Source organism: Phoca vitulina, unplaced genomic scaffold (assembly GCF_004348235.1).
Source record: "Phoca vitulina isolate PV1807 unplaced genomic scaffold, GSC_HSeal_1.0 scaffold12, whole genome shotgun sequence".
Lineage (NCBI taxonomy): Eukaryota > Metazoa > Chordata > Mammalia > Carnivora > Phocidae > Phoca > Phoca vitulina.
Window position 1 is genome coordinate 32,225,180 of NW_022589715.1, and position 20,233 is coordinate 32,245,412.

General features: G+C 51.8%; 2 protein-coding genes across 17 annotated transcripts in view; both read right to left on the minus strand.

Moving 5' to 3' along the window:
• Positions 1-5,515: 5,515 nt before the first annotated feature.
• Positions 5,516-12,515, minus strand: OTX1 (orthodenticle homeobox 1). The gene is made up of 5 exons (XM_032411165.1): positions 12,426-12,515; positions 12,000-12,068; positions 10,188-10,394; positions 9,076-9,227; positions 5,516-7,801 (listed from the first exon to the last, which is right to left on the minus strand). Exons 3-5 carry the CDS (start codon positions 10,282-10,284, stop codon positions 6,986-6,988), a joined length of 1,065 nt encoding a protein of 354 aa, XP_032267056.1. The 5' UTR covers positions 10,285-10,394; positions 12,000-12,068; positions 12,426-12,515; the 3' UTR covers positions 5,516-6,985.
• Positions 12,516-16,816: 4,301 nt separating this feature from the next.
• Positions 16,817-20,233, minus strand: part of EHBP1 (EH domain binding protein 1) — a 420,362-nt gene continuing 416,945 nt past the window's right edge. For all 16 annotated transcript variants that reach the window (XM_032410868.1, XM_032410870.1, XM_032410869.1 and 13 more), the window contains 2 exons: positions 18,117-18,231; positions 16,817-17,900 (listed from right to left, as the gene is read on the minus strand). In XM_032410868.1, the coding sequence (XP_032266759.1) occupies positions 17,810-17,900; positions 18,117-18,231 (206 nt within the window). In that variant the 3' untranslated portion in view covers positions 16,817-17,809. The remainder of the gene's footprint in view (positions 17,901-18,116; positions 18,232-20,233) is intronic.

Below are 20,233 nucleotides of genomic sequence, written 5' to 3' on the forward strand. Positions count from 1 at the left end.
AAACATAAAGGTAATAATGTCCCAGGAAATAATTCTCAGTTATCAAAGCTCAAATTTTATAACTCCAACTTAGATAAAGCATGTTTTGTTGATAATCTGGTAACTGGACTGTCAAGTGATCTGGTGGTTTCTTAAAAATTAATGTTTGCTAACATATTGAAAATTTTAGGTAGCTTTTATAGCAAAAGAACATGGGATCTGAAGACCTGAGTACCAAGTTCTGCCACCTAAATTATGTAACCTTGAGTAAATAATCAAACCTCTCTGAGGCTCACACCAACTAATCTTGCAAGACTTGAGAGCAGATAAAGAAAATAATATATGCAAATAATACTGTAGGAGCTCCAAAAGTATGGGAAACTCAGTTTTCTTAACATACTCAAAAACTACTTTCAGCAAACTAATACATATTTTTATTCCCTTTTTATTATGAAAAAATATGTAAATATATAAAAGTATAGTATAATGAGTTGTATGTATTCTCACTTAACTTCAACAATTATCGACTCGCGGCTAATCTGGTTTTATCTATACTCCACTCATTCCTTCTCTTCCTCTATTATTTTGAAGCAAGTCCCAGACATCGTATCATTAACATACTAAGACCTAAACTCCAATGGCTTCTCTCAGTGGGTGTACAGGTACATGAAGTCAAACAGATAGGTCTGAGAGAGGAATATGGATTTGAGGGTCACCAGGAATGAAATCAAGAGTAGAAGCTGTTGCTTTGTGTGGAGGTCAAATATCCATGCTTCAGAAACAAGAAGATAGGTATTTTTGGTGCTCCTTCATTAAAAACATACATAGACATAAAGCACAATTCTTACATCAAAAAAGAAACCCTACGGATTTTCAAAGGCCTATAGAACTTCTATATACTATGATTGTAATTGTTTTTCTGCCTTAAAAAGGGTGTCTTTATATGTTAATAGTCACTATTCTAAAGATTTAACAAAATCCCTGAAACATAACTTGACATAATTTATGTAACAGATTTACACACTGCCATTGTAACCAACCCCAATCTACTTTTCAAAGTATTTCAAAACATGCTGCTCCATGTAAATTTTCTTTTCCCTTTAAAGTGTATGTGTTTTACACTTTCTTTTCCATGTATATTTCACAATAAAAATTTTTAAGTAAACTTTAAAAAGAAAATTTGATTCCTACATTTAAATAGCTATGACAGACGATGGTATATCTTATAAGCATTCAGAGCTTTGAACATACATGAGAATATTTGCATACTAAAAATATTTTATAAGCTCTTTAGACACGTTGTTGAATCAGAGGCCATTTATTCCTACAGTTTCATTAATTTTATGCCAACTATCAAAATTAGTTATGATTTATTTATACTCCACTTCAATCCTGAAAAAATTGTGACTCAAGTTCCTTAAATCCTAGTTTTACAATCCACTTTAAAAGAATTTCTAAAATTTTCTAAAATAGTTTCATAAGCTGTTCTATAAAGATTAACCTCTGAAAAATGAAGTATTTAGGACTTCTGGAATGAAATGGAACTTTGTGTCTTTGATTATATTAGCCACCAAGTAAATTATACAAAGGGGATAGGAGGTGTACAATTTTTAGAAACACAATAGATTGTCAATGTTTAAATTTTGATGGGTCACCACTGATTAAATCGAGTTAAGTCCTATTTGATTAGAAGAACTCAAAAATATTTTAAAGCATATCCTTGTCTCTGAAGTAATAGTCCTAGAAACCTGAATGTACAATTTCATAATTAGAGGAATATGCATGTTCGTTGTGAGCACATCCACACACTTCTGTGCTTTGTTTTTTTGTAAGAAAAAAATCAGATATATTAAAAGCAGTTTCAACTTTGGCTATATTATGCAACTGCCATTTCACCTAAGTTACTGAAGAATTTTTGGAAAATATTTTTGATTTTCAAAAGCTTTTGAAAGACTGCACCTAATGTGTTTTAAGTAAAATCCAACTCATTTTCAAAGCCTGATTAAACAATCATTAGGTCAAAATGGCAGGGTCCCCTCCCTCACAAAACAATCCAATACTTTCTTCAGGTATCAGTAAAGAGCAACAGGATGATTAAGGCATAATTGCTTTTTCAGGAACAATTTACTAAAAATAAAGCCAAAAAGCCAAAAATAAAGCCTCTCCTTTTCAAAAAGAGTATATTCCAGACACCCATTTAATTAAACAGGTTCTTTCTTAAAGATAATGGAGATGTTTTCTTGTTGTCAAATAAGAAATACACTGTTATTATTTCATATTCACCTTTTAGTTGGTTTTTACTTTAAGATTTATATTGTTGAATAAAATATTCCTCAGTTAAACCTAAGGAGTTTTTTTTTTTCAGTCTCGTTTTAGATATTAAAATGTATGGGGGAAGGGAAAGTGTGGAAAATATAGAATAACTTGTTGAGAATTTGATCGGTTTTCAATTAAGGAATTTTATAAAGATATCTTGTTGCTGTTCTTAAATTAATTCTGCATCAGAAGCCAAGTGATTTTTTTGGTTTTGAATAGTAATGATACAGATTTTCTTTACCAATAATGTATATATTAACTACATTTAATATATCAGATACATTTTATTTCTGTATCTAAAGAAAACCTTAGTGCCTGTTAATGCTTAATAACATCAATAACAATTCTGCCAGAGTAGTGAATTTATCATTTATTTTCACAATCGAAAAAAGTTTGTGAAACTGGTATTTTGAACAAAATACATGAAAAAAACTAGTAATTTTCTTTTGACACAATAAATGAAACCACTGCTTTTTGCTCTCAATAATGTAGCAGACACGAATTTGTTGACATTCAGTGTCTTTTTACCTGTTTTTCCTGTCGCGTTAATACTCTCTAGCTTTAAGGATTCCCCCCCCCCAAAAAAATGTTTTCACCATCTAGGAAAATGTCTCCATATACTCTCAGTAGCTACTGAATACTGAAAAGTTCTACAACAAACGAGGTTACTGAATCTTTTCAGAGCTTCAGTAAATTAATGCGGTGCTCTTGGGATTGTTTTAAGTTTTAAAATTCCTTAAAAATCACAAATATGAGTTATCTTTACCCACATGGCACCTCGCACATGTTCACGTTAAGGGTAAACTTTTTTGCCCCTGGGGTTTGAGGAGAGAATACACGCTATGGGTAAAAAACACGAAGATTTCGTTGAGCACGCCACGAAAAAAACTGTTGACATCTTAACATTGCTAAATGTTCTGAAGTTGCTAAATCTCCTTAAGTTGCTTCACTTGTGTCACGAACACCAAAACCCAAACCAGACAAACCTCTCTCCCGCGGGAGAAGGGCGAAGGGCGAGCTGAGGGCGGCTCTGCCCATTAACAGGTGGCCGGCCGGGAGGGGCCTTCGGCGCTCCCGCCGCCGCAGCCGCCGCCGCCACGGCCGCCTCCCGAGGACGCTCCGCCCGCGAGGGCGCCCTCACCTCATCGGGCCTGGCCACCTCGGGCCGCCCCCACGGCGGCCAGGCACTCACCCTGCTCCCCCCAGCTCCCGCGTCCTGGTGGCCTGCGGTGCCCCAGCGCCTTCGGGTTCCTGGTTTCCACCCGGCGCCACGGGGCCTCGGCACAGGCGGGGAGGCCCTGGGAAAAGCACGTGCCTCTTTTCGAAGCTTCGTCCCCCGGGCGGGAACTCCCGCCGGGCCTCCGTGCGCCTGGCCACCGGTTCCCGTCTGCCGAAGTACGCAGGCGCCGAAGCTCCTAGACGCCGCCGAGTGGCCGGGCCGCGGGGACACGTCAGACCTACCCACCAGCAACCTCGGCCCCAAGTGTGAAGTTCTGGAACGTCCCAGGCCAAGCGGGACAAACTAACAAATGCGACGAAATTGAGGCCCAGGGGTTTGAGTACCTTGCTCCGGAGGCCACACAGTTGTCCGAGCAGGCGCAAAGCCGGGTCTCCTGGTTTCTTTCCACCGAATAGCCAAGAGGACCGCTAGGCGCCCCCCCGGAACCCGCCTCAGAGCTGCGGGTGGGGGCAGCCTAGCACCTGGGCCTCTAGCGGCACTGGCAGCTGCTGCGTGAGCCAGAGCGGCCCCGGGGCGGGACGGGCAGGGTCGGCTGAGGAGAGCACCTGGGAAGCCCTCCAGCAGTGGTGCCCAGGCCCGTGCAGCGCGGGCTGGAAGCCTCTTGGCTCCGGCCACCGGCCCGGCCTCTCCGGCACGTGCGGGCCCCGCACTCGAGGGGCCACGGCGCTCCCCGGGCGGGTTGGCCTTGGCTCCGCCTTTAACTGGAGGCGCTGCCCAAGGCGGAGCCCGCGCGGGGGCGGCCCAGCCCTGCGTTCGGGGGTCTTCCTCCGGGGGCGGCGCCGGCGGGCGGGGCTCGGCGGGGCCCGGGCTGCGCCCTCCCGCGGGCCTTTGCTGAATCGGGGATAATGGGTTTGCTGGAGTGGGAAGGCGCAGTGCGCCCGAGCCGGGCCTACGGAGTCCAGGGGGAGGACGCGGCCGAAAAGGCTTTTCTACCACCGGAGCTCGCAGCCCTAAGACCTTGCTCCGCGCGGGACCCTGAGGGAGGGGTCGTTCTCCAAACCCGGCTTCACGTTGTGTTCTCAGGTCTCACACGGAATAAAAAGAATAGGGTGTGTTGGTCACTTCGCAGGAAACTTTTCGTTGTTTCCTTATTTCCTTCCTGCCCGTGGACAAGTTGAACAGCTTCTCGGTCTTCCACCCAGATTTCAGGCCAAACAATCTGGACAGCGCCGGCTCTGGGTTTTCTGGAGGAATCACCCCATCCCTTCCCCACCTCCTTCCTGGTCTTCTCTCAGGGCAAGATGCAACCGTCCTTTCCGACCCCCTGCTGCAAGTGGGGAGTCTTCTTCCCCTGCCAAAGTGAAACGCGTCCTTGTCGACTTTTCTAGATTTTATGTTTGCGTTTTAAACTTCACCATAAGCAAAAGATAACTTGGCTACTTCTGGCAAGGGCCTGAGGGTTTAGAGGGACATCTTAGCACGTGGAAGGAATGACTCGGATCCCCTAGCCGCCGTGAAGCCACCCGGGACAGCTCAGCAGAAAGGAAGGTTGTCTGCTGCCAACATGCAGGACACGGATCGGTTTTTTGTCGTTTTGTTTTCTTTTCCTTTTTGGCTCAGCTCTGAGAGCATTACAGAGCTACCCTTTCCCGCCTCCGACCCTCTTCCCCTCCCCCTCTTCTGTCTGGTGCAGGCAATTAGGGTGAAGAAATCAGTGCCAGGTTCCTGCCTCTGAAGAGAAAGGAATTGCTTCGGGAATTGAGTCCTGACACCTGTCTCTGTCCTGGATGGCGAGAGGGGATGCGGGGTCAAAACGCCTGGGGGAAGAGGCCAAGCTGACCGGGAGGGTAGGACACTCCCTCAGAGAACGTTCTCTGGAGACTCCTCTTGCCATGTCCTCCCTCCCTACCGTTTGGCCTCCTGCTTCACACAGGTCATTAACACGCGGGGGTATTAACGCGGGAGTTTCCCTCCTTTTAGGCTCCCCGAGACCAGGACCTGGGGCTGGAATCAGAAGAGCGACACTGACAAGCCGTTCATTAATTTGCATTTATTTTCGGGAAATAATGTAGATAAAGGGGGAGGAGGGGGACTGCCTTACATTTCAACAAGTAATTTGTGGTCTTCACATCGGACAAATCAAATTTACAAATTACTTTCCCACCTACTGGACGAAAAGGCCAAAGCCAAAATTCATACACAGGCGCGGGCTCTCCGCAGATTTCGGAGAATGAAGGTGCACTAAAAACTCACTAGACAAAACGGGGTTGTTAAAGAGAGAAGCCGACAGAGGAATTGGAACTGGGGTTTGGGGCCTGGATCGGTTTGTTTGTTTTTCCATAATGCCGCATTTTTATTTATTTTGTTTTCCTTTGTGATTGGTCTCTAAACCGGAACTGCGACTCTGTGCTTGGACCTGGTGAAGGGCTCAGTCCTACGTCCCCGCCCAGCCTAGCCCCCTCCCTCGTACCCTGACTTGGCTGTTTCCTCCACACTCTCGGACCCTCCCGACCCTCCGCGCCCAGCTTCCTGGAACCAAAAGGTTCTCTTTAATAAATACACAGAGGGAGAAGGTGTGAGAGGGCAGGTCAGCTTTGCAGCAACTGAAAAAATAAAAGCGCCATCGTTTAAGGAAGAGAGGAAGGGGGACAGAGGGAAAATATTTTTTGCTTTTGTTTTATATATATGTGTGTATATATATGTATATATATGCTGTATATATCTTAAAGTTCTAGTTCCTGGGCGCTAAGACGAGATATGTTCAGTTCAACCAACAGCAACTAAAAAGTTTAAGTGGTCCCTGGAACGGACCCGACTATGTACAGCATTCCCGCCGAGGCGGAAGCTTGAGCCAGTTCTACGCAGGGCGGGGCTGTGCGCGAGAGGCTAGGGGCGCGCTCCTCCCTCGGGCCTTGTCCCCGCGCACCCCGCTGGGGAGGAGAAAACGCCGGGAAGGTCTGGCCTGCAGGCGGGGAGCAGGGGCGAGGGCAGCTGAAGGAGCCGTAGTCTGCAAGCGAGAAACACTTAGTGGTTGTTTTGATTTGGGGTGGAGTGTGGGTGCACTCCAATGGGCAGGCACATGCCAGTTAGGGACTCCAGTGTCCAGAAAGAATAAATAAAAGTGTAGGTAGGGCTCAAACAGCGAGTCAGAGCAAAGAGCCTCCGAAGGCTGCAAGTGCATAATAACTGCCCAGAAAGACTGGAAGAGAGTGGCTTAGGAGTTCGTTAGGGGTTGAGGAGGAGAGCACACAGCTCTCCCCATATAGAACTTGCGGGCCAAGCCGAGGCACCGGTCCCCTCATCCAAGGGTTGGGCGGGTCTGCACATCCCCCAAACAAGGGCAGAAAGATGAGGGCGGCAGTGCAGGCAAAGGGCATCTTTTAGGGGCATGAAAATTCAGGTCTGCAGAAGCCGAGGCGAAGGCGGGCGGTGGCAGCAGCAGCAACAGGACGGGGACCACAGAGGGCGCAGGTAGTTGCGTTTCTTCTCCTCTTCCTTCCACTCCTGGGCTCACAAGACCTGGAACCGCCATGAGGCTTGGTCCTTATAGTCCAGACAGTCGGGCGAATTGAAGTTGAGTTTCCAAGCCGAGGAAGCAGCGGCGGCGCCAGGCTCCTTGTAATCCAAGCAGTCGGCAGAGTTGAAGGCGAGCCCCGAGCCGCCGTAGCCCTGGTGGTGGTGGTGGTGATGGTGGTGATGGTGGCCTGAGGACTGGCTCAACGGGTGGTGCGCATGCGGATGGTGGTGGTGGTGGCCGGCCATCGAGGAGGGTGCCATAGGGCTGAGCTGGTGCGGGTGGTGATGCGAGTGCATGGGCGCTAGATATGAGCTGCAGTCCACGCCGCCAAAGTAGGAAGAGGAGGGCGCGGGGTAGCCCTGCCCGTAGCTGCCGCCCTGGCTGTAGGACATGGGGTAAGAGGCTGCGGCCGAGGCGGCGCCTGCAACCGAGCGCTGCATGCATGATGCGTTGCTAGGCGCGGCCAACGGCTCGGGTACTGACACCGACGCGGGCGCTGAGCCCGGCGAGATGGAGGCCGGACTCCAGATGGATGAGGCAGCCGGCGTACTCAACGACGACGGGACTGCCACCGCCGGGTTCCCGGCCAGGCCTGCAGTCGCTGCCGCCGCTGGGTTGGCGGAGGCGCTGGAGCCCGAGCTGGAGGATGAGGCGGAGCTGGACACAGCGGGCGGCGTGAACTGGCCGCTGCTTTCCGAGCCCGAGCTCTCCCGCACGGGGGACGACTTCTTCTTGGCTGGGCGGCTCTTGGTCCCGCTCCCGCTCTGCTGCTGCTGGCGGCATTTGGCACGGCGGTTCTTGAACCAAACCTGTAACGGGCCGAGTGGGGAAGAGGGTCTCAGGAGGTGGGGGGGGGGGGGGGGGCGAGCTGAGCTTGCTACTCCCCCGCCTCTTGTACCCACTACCCGGCCTAGGGTCTTTCATCCCTCTCCTACCGAGGCCTCCGCCCCTCCCCATCTCCGGCCAGGCCAGCCCACGTCCCAGTAGTCCCAGCTCCTCCACCCTCCCCCGTTCCTCTGACCAAAGATCCTCCTCTGGCAAAGCAGGGATGTGCAGCTCCCCACCCCCAGCGCGGCTCTGCCCTAGGGCGGAACATTTGCGTCTGTCCAGCCAGAAGTTCAGCCATCTCTAAACTGCTGCTGTTGGCTGCTTCCCAACAGCGTCGTGTATGTTTGGAGGCCCTGTATTCTATGACTAGAGCTGAGGAAACTGCGGAGAGGCACTAAGGAGACCGCAGAGAGCGGGACAGTCACCAAGTCCGAGGTGGGAGCCAGTCGGCCACAGAAGGCCCCCCCCCCCGTGGGCAAGGCGAGAATTTGAGTGGATGCAGAAGTAAGGTCAGGAGGCCGAACAGAGGCAGTACACTCGGGGGACTGGGGAAGGAAGCCTGAGCAGAATTTCGTTGGGCTTCTTGGCTCCAAGTGGGGAACCAAATGGGGCAAAGTTCTCAACATTCCAGGTTCTTTCTCGGACCTCGGAAAGAAGACGATGATAAAAGGCCCTTCAGGAGAGTTCTGAGTTATAATCCAAACAGTATTTTTATCGCAAAAACCAGAAACAGCAAAGCCGGTAGCCGGGTTTTGCGTTCAGCATCCTCTCTGGGCAAAGGAAGAGTCTAATCACACCGGCGCCACCCACAGAGTGCACTCCGACAGGGTACCAGGCTCTGGCCAAGCTCCACTCTTCCATTCCCAGGATCCCCCGGATGCAAGGCAAGAGCGGGGGCAGATTTCAAGACCCCGAAGGAAACTGCCAAATCCTGGAATGGCCGAAGAAGCAGGGGCAAGCATCAGGCCCTCTAGGCACTTTACTTTTGGGAGCCTCGCTTGCCCTCCCGAATAGGATTTTTAGGATAAAAGGACTTTCAATACCGAAGGCGCCCTGGGACCAAGGGGCCGAATCCAGGGCTCTAAGCTAGTTACTTTAACTTTGCTCCTTTCCCAGGCCCGGGCTGAGCGCTAGGGGGAGTCTGAGAGGGGCTGCCCAGTCTGCAGGTCCGCCCCACACCACACCACCCTTCCCAGGCCCTCTCCAACCAACCCCAGGGCCCCTACCCTGGCCCCGGAGCCCTGGGCACGCGCACCTGGACTCTGGACTCCGGCAGGTTGATCTTGAGCGCCACCTCCTCGCGCATGAAGATGTCAGGGTAGCGAGTCTTGGCAAAGAGCGCCTCGAGCACGTCCAGCTGCGAGCGTGTAAAGGTGGTGCGCTCCCGCCGCTGCTTCCGCGGGGTGGCTGAGGGGACACGCGGGGGCGCCTCGGGTCAGCGGTGGCCACGCGGACCCACGCTAGAGGACGCAGACAGGCCCCTGGCGGGCCCTGCGCGAGGCCGTTGCAAAAGAAAGCCGAGTTCCAAGCGAAAGAAAACCCCCGAAAGGCCGAGCCTGAGAGGCCACAGGTGGGAGAAAGTGCATGTGTGCAACTGGGAACCAGTGTCTTCAGGACTCTAGAGTTGCCCCCTTCCCTGCCTCTCGGAGGTTAAGAAAGGAGAAGAAGTTATACAATCTCCCTTCTTTCACCACCTCCCCCCCCAACACATCCCCTGGCTGGAGGATGGGGAAGGGGTGCGCAGAAACACCACCTGGAAAACACTTTCCGAGGGAATAAATGGAGGTGAAGGAGTGGGAGCTAGGAAAAAAAAAAAAAAAACCGGGATTCAGCTCAAGCCTTCCACATCCGCAGTGCAAAAGTTGGTGCAGACCGGCGACGTATAGGACAATTTAATTAGGGAGGAAGAATCCCTCTTCTCCATCTCAGCCAGTCATTTCCCATAAGGAAGTCTTGGCCCTTCCTGTCAGGGCCTAGAGAGTGTCCAGATTTCCTCATTCAGTATTGGGGGGGAAAGGAATAGACACACACAAAGACACACACACACACACACACACACACACACCAAAAACGCCACCCATGAGAAACGAATCCGTGGGTCAGTGTGTCTTGTGCCGCTGGTGGGACCACAATGAGAGACAGGCTGCCCGTGTGGTCAGGCTGGGAGGGCATACCTTGCACCACATCACTGGCCTGGCCCACCTCACCCACCAGCGGCTGTCCTGTGAGCCTGCAACATGCGGTGCATTGTAGGCAGACTAGCCAACCGGCTCCCTGGGCCTGCTCAGCCACAAAGTGTGTGCTCAAACTCGAGAGTCTGGGGGTCCCCAAGATTTGCAGGGGCTGGGGTCGGGGATCGGTGCTCACCCGGGTAGCCCACGGAAGGATGCAGGAGGTCCATGGCTGGCCCGGCCAGGCCCAGCCCGTTCATGCCATATGGGGGTTGTTTGAGGTAAGACATCATGCTAACAGCCGGGTGGAGGCGCCCGGACGGATCCAGGGGGCCTGGGCCAGGCGCAGTGCGGGGCTCCCACTGCGCAGTTCTTCAAGCTCTGTTGCGTCTTGGGGCCCAGCCTATGGAGACAGGAGACACACAGAAACAGTGATTGGGAGCCATTTCGGCTACCTGGTCTCGGCGGAGGCAAGGAGCCTCGGGATGGGGAGGGGACGCAGGCTTATGGAACTTCGCAGGGCGGTCAACTCGGCTCTACAAGGCCTTAGCCCAAAGACCGCAGCTTCTTTGAAAAGTAAGCTTTTCTGGATCGCCATCGCCTCTTTTCAGGCTTGGAATGGGTAAAAGACACTCGTAGGGCGTCACTAGGAGTGAGGAGAGATTAAAAAGCAGGGCCAAGCTGGAAAGGTGAGAGCCTGAAACAACGCAGAGTGTACAAGGTCCCAAGTCTAGGCAAAATTCTGGTCCGGTAGGAGCCGGCCTCAATAATACTGCAAAAGCAAACGTTTACTCGGCGCCAGTGAGGCAGGCTGTCCAGGGCATAAGGGGTTGTTTCGTTTTGTTTTTGAAAGCGGGACGAAAAGGTAGAGACTCCGGAGAGCTAAGGTGAGGCACTGCAGGGGGGGCTAGCAGCACCTGGGCCTCTCTGGGACGCATTGCCCACTTAGGAGAGTAGATTCCTTCCAAGGTCTCCGCCACTGGGTCTGGGCCCCAGAGCCCACAGCCACCCCTCCAGTTAACTCTCACTGCCCAGCCGCTGAAAGATTGCTCACCGGGAATCCCACCACACCTGAACCGCAGTTACAGGCCCAGGACCCGCAGAGGCGGCCAGAAGACGCAGAAGGGGCCTCGGTAGAGGTGGCGGCTCTAAGACGCGGCGGGAGGTCAGGGGCGCCTCGCCACGGCCGCAGGCCCTTCTTCGCGAACGCGAGCGGGTCCTTCTTTCTGCCGGGTCCTGGCTGCGGACAATGTCGTCCCGGCGGAGGCTGAAAGGTGACCCGCCCAGCGCCCCAAAGGGTCTCACAGATTTGGGAGGCCTGAGTGCAGAGTTCCGTGTGCGCCCCGCCTATCCTTCTAGATGAACCCACAGCCCCAGGGCCCTATCGAGACTAGACAACTAGGCCTCGGCAGCGTAGCTCGCGCTGACCCGGACTGGAAGGTCGAAGCCTCGCTTCCCCGGTTGCCTCCAACCTGAGGCGCTATTCCCAGGGGTAGGAAGTGGAGCTGGGGGGAGTGCGGCTGGGGCCCCAGGGGACCTGTCGCTTCACCCCGCGTCGCGGGAATTCAAAGCAGGCCCAGGCTAGGGAGTTCAGGGAGAGCAGTTAGAACTAAAGAAGTCTTCCGCTCCTATCCTCCAGGACCCAGGGTCTGGTCTGGGGGAACACAGTTTGCAGGGAAGGGGACGAAAGGGAAACAGCCGGGGCTCTGGGGCCGAAAGAGAACTGGACGTCAAGCCGTGGCGCCTCTGCCAGGCTGCAGCGTGAGTTTTCAAAGACTTTCTTCAAACTTAGCACTTCGGCTCGGTGACTTCGGAGGAGGCGGGGGAGGGGGCGCGGGGCCCAAGCAGATATCTGGGGTCTTCCGCGCACCAAGAGGGGAGCGAGGCCGCCCCCCAGCCCCGCCCACCTGCCGGGGACCTGGGAAGCGGGGACCCGTTTGAGGAAGGGGAGTTAAGAACGACCAACGCGCTCCCGGAGTCCAGGGCGGCCCCACGGCTTTCTCCTTACCTGCCCTCAGCTGCCGGGGCCGCTCACCATCTACCTCGCGCCCTCACACAGACCCGCGGGACAGCCAACCTGCAAAACAGAGCGGCACAGGAATTACTCGCCGGGCCGGACGGTTGGTGTAGGATCCCCGGATTTCTTTCTTTGCCCAACTTCCCTCCTTCCTTCTCTTTCTTTCCAGTGGCTTTGTGCGTGTCCCTCCAGGTTTCACTTTATTGCACACTTTGTTTGCAAAGCCATACGCGTTCCCGAGACACTACCTCGCCCGGGACCGCGCCAAGGGGCCGCAAGGGTTGGGTGGGGGCGAAAGGGGCAGAGTGGGGAGGTGGCTCCCGGTTGCAGCTGCATTCCCGATACAACGTGGAGGCGGTGGGGGCTAGGGAAGTCCTGCAGAGGCACTTTGCAAACTAAATAAATCAAGCGATTTACCTTGTCGGAGTGGCTTGTCTTGCCGGGTTGTTTAGGTGATTGGAAATGTAGCCTGATGAAGATTGATCACCTTTCTACTGCCCTCCCCGGGTATGTGAACGCGAGGTGAGTGCGTAACGGGGCTATGCTGCCAATCCCCGGCCCCGCGCGGGCTGAGTGACAGGGAGCCGGGCAATGGCAGCACGAGCCGGGGGTTACCTCCGCGCGCCCCCGCCCTCCTCCGCCCCCTGCACCCCGCCCTCACCGCCCGCCCGCCCCGCCCTGGTCGCGCGCTAACTCCAGGGCTTGGCTGACAAACGCCGCGCAGAGAGAGGCGAAGACAGCGAACCCTGCGCCAGAGCCCCGTCCGCAGAGGGGGACGCCGGTCCCGAGGCCGCCCCGAGGTCCCCGCCCTTCCCTCGCCCTTTCGGCGCCCGTGAGGGAGTGGCAGAGAGGAGACGAGGTGCTGGAGAACCGGTTCCCTCGCTCTCCCGCGCGCCACTCGGCTCAGCGGCCCGGCTGTGGGCTCGAGGACTTCGGAGCCGCGGGCTGGAGTGGAGGGGGCCCCCGGCCCCTCTCTCGGCGCCGCGGCCCCAGCGTCTTCTTTCACCGCGCCACCACCTGCAGACGGACGCCGCGGGCGGCTCGTGCTGGCACAGGCTACTTTGTCGAGCGCAGGAGCAGCTCTGGGTGCGCAGATTCCCGCCTCGGCGCCTCGGGACTCCCGCGCCCGGGAACGGCACCCGCTGGGGAGGCACCGCCACTTACCTGCTCCTCGGCGTCTCCTGGGGTTCACCGTCCCCACGAAGGGTGTTTGCAAATCTTAAACGCTTCTTCTCAAATGTTGGAGCTCAGCGTCTCCTATCCCTTACACACACACACTCTACTTCTGAATCGAAAGATTTTAATAGGAAACTTTCTTTTTCACACTCAGTCTCTGTCTCCTTCCCGGGCTCCTTCTACCAGGGACAATCTGGCGGAAAACGTGGCCACAGACCCCTGCCCTCAATTTCTTTCTCACACACCGCAGAAGGAGCCTTCTTGGGGCTATTTCCCCGGATTGTTCGTACTGGCGAAGCCCATTTCCCAGCCGAACAAACTTCTCAAACCCGTGTACCTGGTGGACTTTTCAGAGCGCCAAAAAAAAAAAAGTGTTTCGCCCCAACCCTGAGCAAGGCGATTCTTGTAAGTGGCACCTCTTTCTGAATATTAGGCACCACTTTACTCCCTTTCGAGGAATTCCTACCCCTTTTTCCTAATCCCCCCTCCCCTCCATCCCAACAGGCGGAGTGAAAAGTTTGAACAGGAGTAAGTGTGAGGGCGAGTCGAGGAGCCGCCAGGCGCAGCGCGGTGGGGAGCGCCAGCGCAGCCGGGGCCGCGAGGTCGGGCACCGAGAGCGGACTGGGCTCTGGGCGAGGAGGAGGAGGAGAAGGAAGGGGGAGCCCGCTGAGTGAAAAGGGGCCGCGGCCGCCGCTCATCAAAGTGCTTCCCCCTCCCCCAAGCGACACTTTCCTTTGGAGTCCGAATAAAATACGGTAACAGAATATGATGGAGGGCACACTGTTTCCTTAACTGCTTCTCAAAGGACCCGGGAGATCTTCTTAGGACCTTTAATAAGGCTTTGGTCGGTTCTTTTGTTGATCTCTCAAAATCAACTCCTTCTAATTGAAGTTGGAGCTGAAAGCGAGCTAATGTTCAAAGAAAGTGGCCGCCAGACCAACGAAATTACATTTTTTTTTTTTTTTTTTGGACGATGAGGGAACATCTAATCAAAGGGGCAAAGGAGGAGGGGTGGGAGTGGGGGAGTATGAAGGAGAAAAGGAGGTTTTACAAGATCCTTCTCTGGTTCACAAAAGTCAGCGACACGGGCGCTTCTCTCCAGAACAAAGACACCGCAGCCCATTCACAAAAGGGAAAGAAAGACAGAGAGAGAGAGAGAGAGAGAGAGAGAAAACAATAAAAGAACGAGAGAAAAGGAAAAACATGAGAAAGAAAAAGCTTTAACAGGAAAAGAAACTGCGCAGAGCGCAGCGCTGACCCGGGCGGGGACACAACTTAGGCTCTCGCAGGCCCCCGCGGGGAGTAGCCTGCGAGGCCCGCGGTTCGGAGCCCCTGCGACGGTGCAGAGGTTTAAAGAAAGAAATGAAATACACCCCGCCTCCAGTTCTGGGGAAAGGCGCGGGCAGGAGGGCACTAGTTTTGGGGGGAAGACTGTGCGGGCGCCCCGGGGTGCGCTGCGGCCGCGTATGCGTCCCCAGCCCGCGCAGCCCAGCCCAGGCCTGCGCGCTCTGTGCCTGCGTATAGCCCTCTGCAGCCGGGGTGCACGCCCTAGTCCCAGCCCCGCCACTTCTCGCACTCTTGCTTGCTCCGGGCCCTGTTTCGCCTGCAGCTGCAGCGCCCGGCCGAGGTCCTGCGCCGCGAGGTGGGGCGGCTGTGCGCGCTGGAATGTGCTCAGGCGGTCCCCAGGGCCCGCCACACGGGAGTCCGGCGCTCTCGCTTCCAGATGCTGCCACGGTCTCGGGGAAGTTGGGAGGTATCAAGTAGCACAGTTTTTTTTTCCCTTCTGAGAGTATTTATCTAATCCCAAATTGCAGGCGAATTTTCTTAATGCTCAACCCATAAAACCCGGGGATTAAGAAAAGAAAGAGAGGGAGAGGGAGGAGTGTAGAGAGGAAGAGAGACTGAGATGAAAGTTTCTTGTACGCGGCGTGGAGGACTGAGGAGGCCGTCGCTAGGCAAATGTCCAGGTGGGAAACGCTGGGCCAGAAGCCGCGACCGTTCCAGCAACGGCCGAAGGGCGGGGAGGAAGAAGAGGGGGCATCACCGAGGGAGAGCACGTCCACCCAGCTCCAGGCCCCCGGGCCGGGGAGGGGGCGTGGGAGCTGGGCCCTGGCACCCGGATCCAGCACCCAGGTGACCTCGAGGCCGGGCCGGACTCTGGGGGACACTTGGGACAGGGGGAGGGGTTTGGCGTCAGGGTCGTGGGATCCTGGCCAGGGGCGGAAGTTCTGCACCGGCCCGCGGGCCGTGCCCAAACCAGCCGGCTGCCAACGCTCCTCCTCCTCAGCGACCCCTGAGCCCACAGTTTCTTTTCCCCGCAGCGCGGGCTTTCTGGTTCCGGGCCTCTCGGCATTCTGGCTTGCGCCTGCGCTCGGCCGGCAGCCTCTGGGCACAACGCGACGAAATGGGGACGCGGCGCCTTCGCCGCGGGCCTGACCCCACTAGTCTCGGGGGTCCGCGCTCCGCCGCCGCTGCGGGGCGTGCGGGCGCCACAGAGCAGCCCAAATGGAAACCCCGCGAGGCTCGGGACTGGGGCAGGGGGGACAGCAAGTGTGGGGCTAGGGAAGGTTCGTCACTTGACAGGTCGGGAGCGGCATGGGGAGCCGCCTCTCCGCGAGGCTCCTCGGGAGGGAGGGTTCCCCGAATCCAGCGTAAATGGGATGGTGATGCTGGCCGCCCAAGCCCCAGGCAGCTTGGGGCTGGTGATTTCGTCCGCCTGCTTCCCTGGGGTTAGAGTCGGGTTCTGAGAGCTTCCCCCAGAGAGCGGCAGCCAGCTCCGCTCCCCTGCTTGAATAAAGAGGACAAATACTCAATTTCATTTAGTTCTGATAACTTTTCAGTAACTTCTTAAAATCCTTTTCATGAAGAAATCTACCGTAGCAAGTTCTATCATTTTGAAAGACTGGCAGTTGAAGGCGGCTGCGTACTTTTGGAACGGAATTTGTGTGTGTGTGTGTGTGTGTGTAGATTGGTGTGTATATGTACATGTATGTGTGTATATGTTTATGTGTGATCTAGGCTAAACGCTAGTGGACTGTTCTGTCTCTAGACTTGTTGAACGAGCTTTCTTTGTTTTGGACACCTCTGTAGAGGAGTGATGGCAACTACTATAAAATCGCCAGTTTTTTTCTATAGGCTAGAACTTCTTATTAAAAGTTCTCTTTCCTTCATCTCATACACACACACCTGCACACATTTACCCTCCCCGCCAACAATAACCTTCTTCCTTTCACTTCAGCACCTACAGACTTGCGGGTTATCAGAAATCATAATTTTTCCTCATGAGTGCAACATTAACAATCGAAAATAACGTGGAAAATTCATCAAGATATTAGCATTTTTTCAATGCTGTGGAATCACAAATTTCCTCAAATCTTTAACAACAGAGATGACCCTTTACAAAAGATGATAGTTTACACTGCTTATGAAAATATGACTAATTGCTTTTCAGTTCGCATTCGTGTGTCAGCAGGGCCCCTTTGGGATGGTATAAACTTACTCAGCTCCAAATACAGCCTAGTATGCTGCTCTGCATTCAAGAGGACCATTTTTTTCCACGTGAAAAGTCTTATGGATACAGGAACTTCTCAAACCAGTGTCAAGTTTTCATTGTAAGGAAATAGCAGCAGTGGTTAAGGTAAGAAAGTTTCTGCTTTTATTGAAAATTTATATATGACTCGGTATTGTAATAAATAAACAGATAACCATTTTCACAAAAAAATGACAGTGCTATGCTAGAGAAGAAAATATTAATTGGGGGATTTACTCATAGTGGCAAGACAGACTTTTATCGATACATAATAAATATTAACAGCATTCTTGAGCCAATGTTTAGACCCAACAAAATGTAGGAACCAAGCTAGATGTAATAAATAATTATCCAGAGAAAAAGATGGCGCATTCTCAGATGATAAGACCGTCTTTGTAAACTGATGCATGTCAATTAGTCCCATCCTCACAGCTCACCTTCAAATCACAGGACTGTCTCAGGCTACATTAAAGGGCCATACTCTAAGGAAAACAGAGGACAGGAACTCTATTATCCTTACAGTGAAATGCAAAACAACTGCAGAAAATCCCACTGGTAAATAGAACACAGTTTAATAAGTAGATTGAATATGCTCTAACTATAAAATTTAGGTAACAGAGTCAAGTGTTACATATGGCAGGACTGGAATAATCATTCATGACATTTTTCTTATCCCCCACTTACCCCCCTCCCACCATTATGCTATTAACAACAACAACAACAACAATAACAACAAAAATGTTCCAAATTTTTCTCCCATCAAAAACTGAGGGAAAATAATGAGGGAAGGGTTTGCTTTTCTTTCTTCTTTGAGCACTCTCTTGAACACTCAATACCAATCACTCACAAGGTGTCTGTGCAAATTTATTTCACATGATTTCAAGGAAATGATTAACTCACACACACACAAAAATATCCTTAAACAAAGCTCTTTTGGAGTTCTATTATCTGGAAAGGAAGGAGGAAAAGGGGTGGTGGTGGTAAAGAAGTACAATCCAGCCCCCCAAAATGTTAAAAGTTTTACATCAACAACGAGTCTGACATTTTCTGGTCTGGGAACCCAAGACTAAAATGTTGGGAGATTCTGGTCCGGCTGCTATTGAAGAACACATTTCTCTTCTTTCTTGGCCATCTTGCCTTTGTTTTGTTCCAGAGTTCGCTCCAAATGCTCATCTTCTTCTTCAGCCCTGGAAGTCAAACAGGAAACAAATTTATTTTTCTCCGGGAGGGCAAAGCCGCACTCTCCTCTCACTTCGCAATCCGAGCCCCAGCGGGAATGAGACTCCTGGGGCCAGCGGGGCCTGCCCCGGCCCACCCGAGACCTCCGGACTGAACTTTCCGAAAACTTCATGGCCCCTCAGCTGGCGGCGGAGACTCGACCCCCGACCCCACCGCCCACTCACTGCTTCTCCTGCGCGTCCAGGTCCCTGACGAGCGCGTCGCGCTTGTTCACCAGGGCCACCAGCTCATCCAGCAGGAGTTGCTCGCGTCGCTTCTGGGCCTCGGTCTTCTGCCAGTCTGCAGAGGACGGGAGGCTCGTTACCCACCCGCAGAGCCTCGGCACACCCTCCCCCCCTTCCCGCCTTTTCCAATTTCCTTGTATCTCTCCGCAAACCATGTTAGAGAGCCACTAGATAGTGTTTTATGGGGAGTTTGCCGTCGTGATGAGGATTTCACCCTAAAACCCAACTTCCTAAATCTTTCCCGCAGATGGAGATGGCTACCGCTGAGCTGGAACCTGCAAAAGAGACCAGGTGTGAGCGGGTGGCCAGCCGGAGGTGCGCACCTGATTTCACCAAAGTGGGGGGGAGGGGAGTTGGAGGCCCAGAAAAGATCGGCCGGAGGGTTGGTGGTGGGGGAAGTGGGCAAATGAGGGGGCGGGAAGCAGAGATAGGCGATAAAAATCAGTCTGAAAAGGCTAGAGAATCTGCTTGAGAACCTATCCTCCTCCCCCACCCCCATGCTCACCCCATACAGCCCATTCTTCGCTAATTTCCTCTTCGCTCTATTTTAGCAGTTGGATGTATCTCACACTGGGCGCCATATGCTTCACAATAACTTTAAAAGTAGTGAATCGGCTAATTAGCATTTTTCTTTGAAGTAAAAAATAAATTTGCTCTGCAATATTACACTGCAGCTCTCGATCGCATCACAGCCAGTTTTCTTTTGGAGAGGTTTGCTGGGTGGTTTAAAATCAAAGCACTTCTGCAAAGGAAAAATTACATACTTCTTTTTGAAACCCCACGTTAAAGGTTGGAAAATCCGATGGGCAATGCTCTTTCCATGCGTAGGGGCAGGTTTTTTGAAGGTTTTAGGACCCAATAATATATTTGCTAATCTTCGCTGGTCTGATAATTTCCTTAAGATGAGCAGCAGTTTCGTTTAATAAAAACAGGACCAAATCGAACATTTAAAGCACTTTTAAAACCAAAGCCAACTGCTCTCTGGCCAGACTGTAAGGGCTTGTAGCTGTCAATCAACCCCCAGTCTACCCCGCCTCCCTCATTAGGAAGGTAAACAATGAAAAGAAGAAGTAGATGATGAGGCAGATAGCAGAACAAATGAGGACCTAGAGGGAAACAGGACACCAGCTTTAAAAAAAAAAAAAAAAAAAATCCAGGGCCACTGACTCATGCAGCCCCCTCCCCCAGCAAATGCACTTTCCAAAAAACAGAGAGGAGTGCAATCCTTTCGGGTTTCTCTCTTCTCTCTCCATTGCCCTGGGCAATCATGTTAAAACTCACATGGCTGGTGCTTATTCAGATAAACCTAACAATGCACACCGCTGGTTACCATGTGAATCTTCACAAACCACACAAGAATGTGCTGGTTCAAATCCCCCCGACCCCCTCCAAAGCAAAATTTATTCAAGACAGCAAACTGCTCAGCAGCTTTATGAAAGCAAATGGTGCTAGAGGGAATTCTATCTTGTATTTACAAATTAAAAATTAGATGCATCATCATGCAATAAAGGTTAAAATAGCAGCAAAAAGCTAGAATGGTTTATTCAATTTTATCACTATTCCTTTCTTTATAAGCTCAAATACATACATACATATATATGAAACATGCCATGTGTTAATTAGCCACATTTGATACAAAACTCACAAAATTAGTACATTAAATAACTGGTCACATTACATTCCTATAAAAAAAGAAGTGAAATATTCTATAGCATGAGAAGGAGTAAAGAAACTATTACTATGTAAAGTTTTTTTCTGAATATAAGAATTTAAAAAAATAATAAAACAGCAATATTGAAGAAAAGCCACATCTATCACAATTTTGTTCTTTGGATTTAAATGCAACTGTGGTCAGGAAAGCTAGACAATTTTCTAATTTGGTTCTTGTTCTTAATCAGTCTTATTCTACACAGCAGCAAAATTAATAGACACTCCAGTTGGAAGGATCTTTAAGGTCATCTAGTCTAATTTCAGGTAACTGTAGTTCTAGAAATATTAACTCAGAGAAAAACCTGCTAAATTTGTAAAAGATTTGTAACTAAATTTTATAATTAGTA

What these genes read in the sequence shown, in the direction of transcription:
- OTX1 (XM_032411165.1), bottom strand. Translation starts at nt 10,284, where the DNA reads ATGATGTCTTACCTCAAACAACCCCCATATGGCATGAACGGGCTGGGC. An exon ending in TCCTTCCGTGGGCTACCCGG is followed by an intron (nt 9,228 to 10,187) that starts GTGAGCACCGAT and finishes GTGTCCCCTCAG; the next exon opens with CCACCCCGCGGAAGCAGCGG. An exon ending in TGCCGGAGTCCAGAGTCCAG is followed by an intron (nt 7,802 to 9,075) that starts GTGCGCGTGCCC and finishes GGCCCGTTACAG; the next exon opens with GTTTGGTTCAAGAACCGCCG.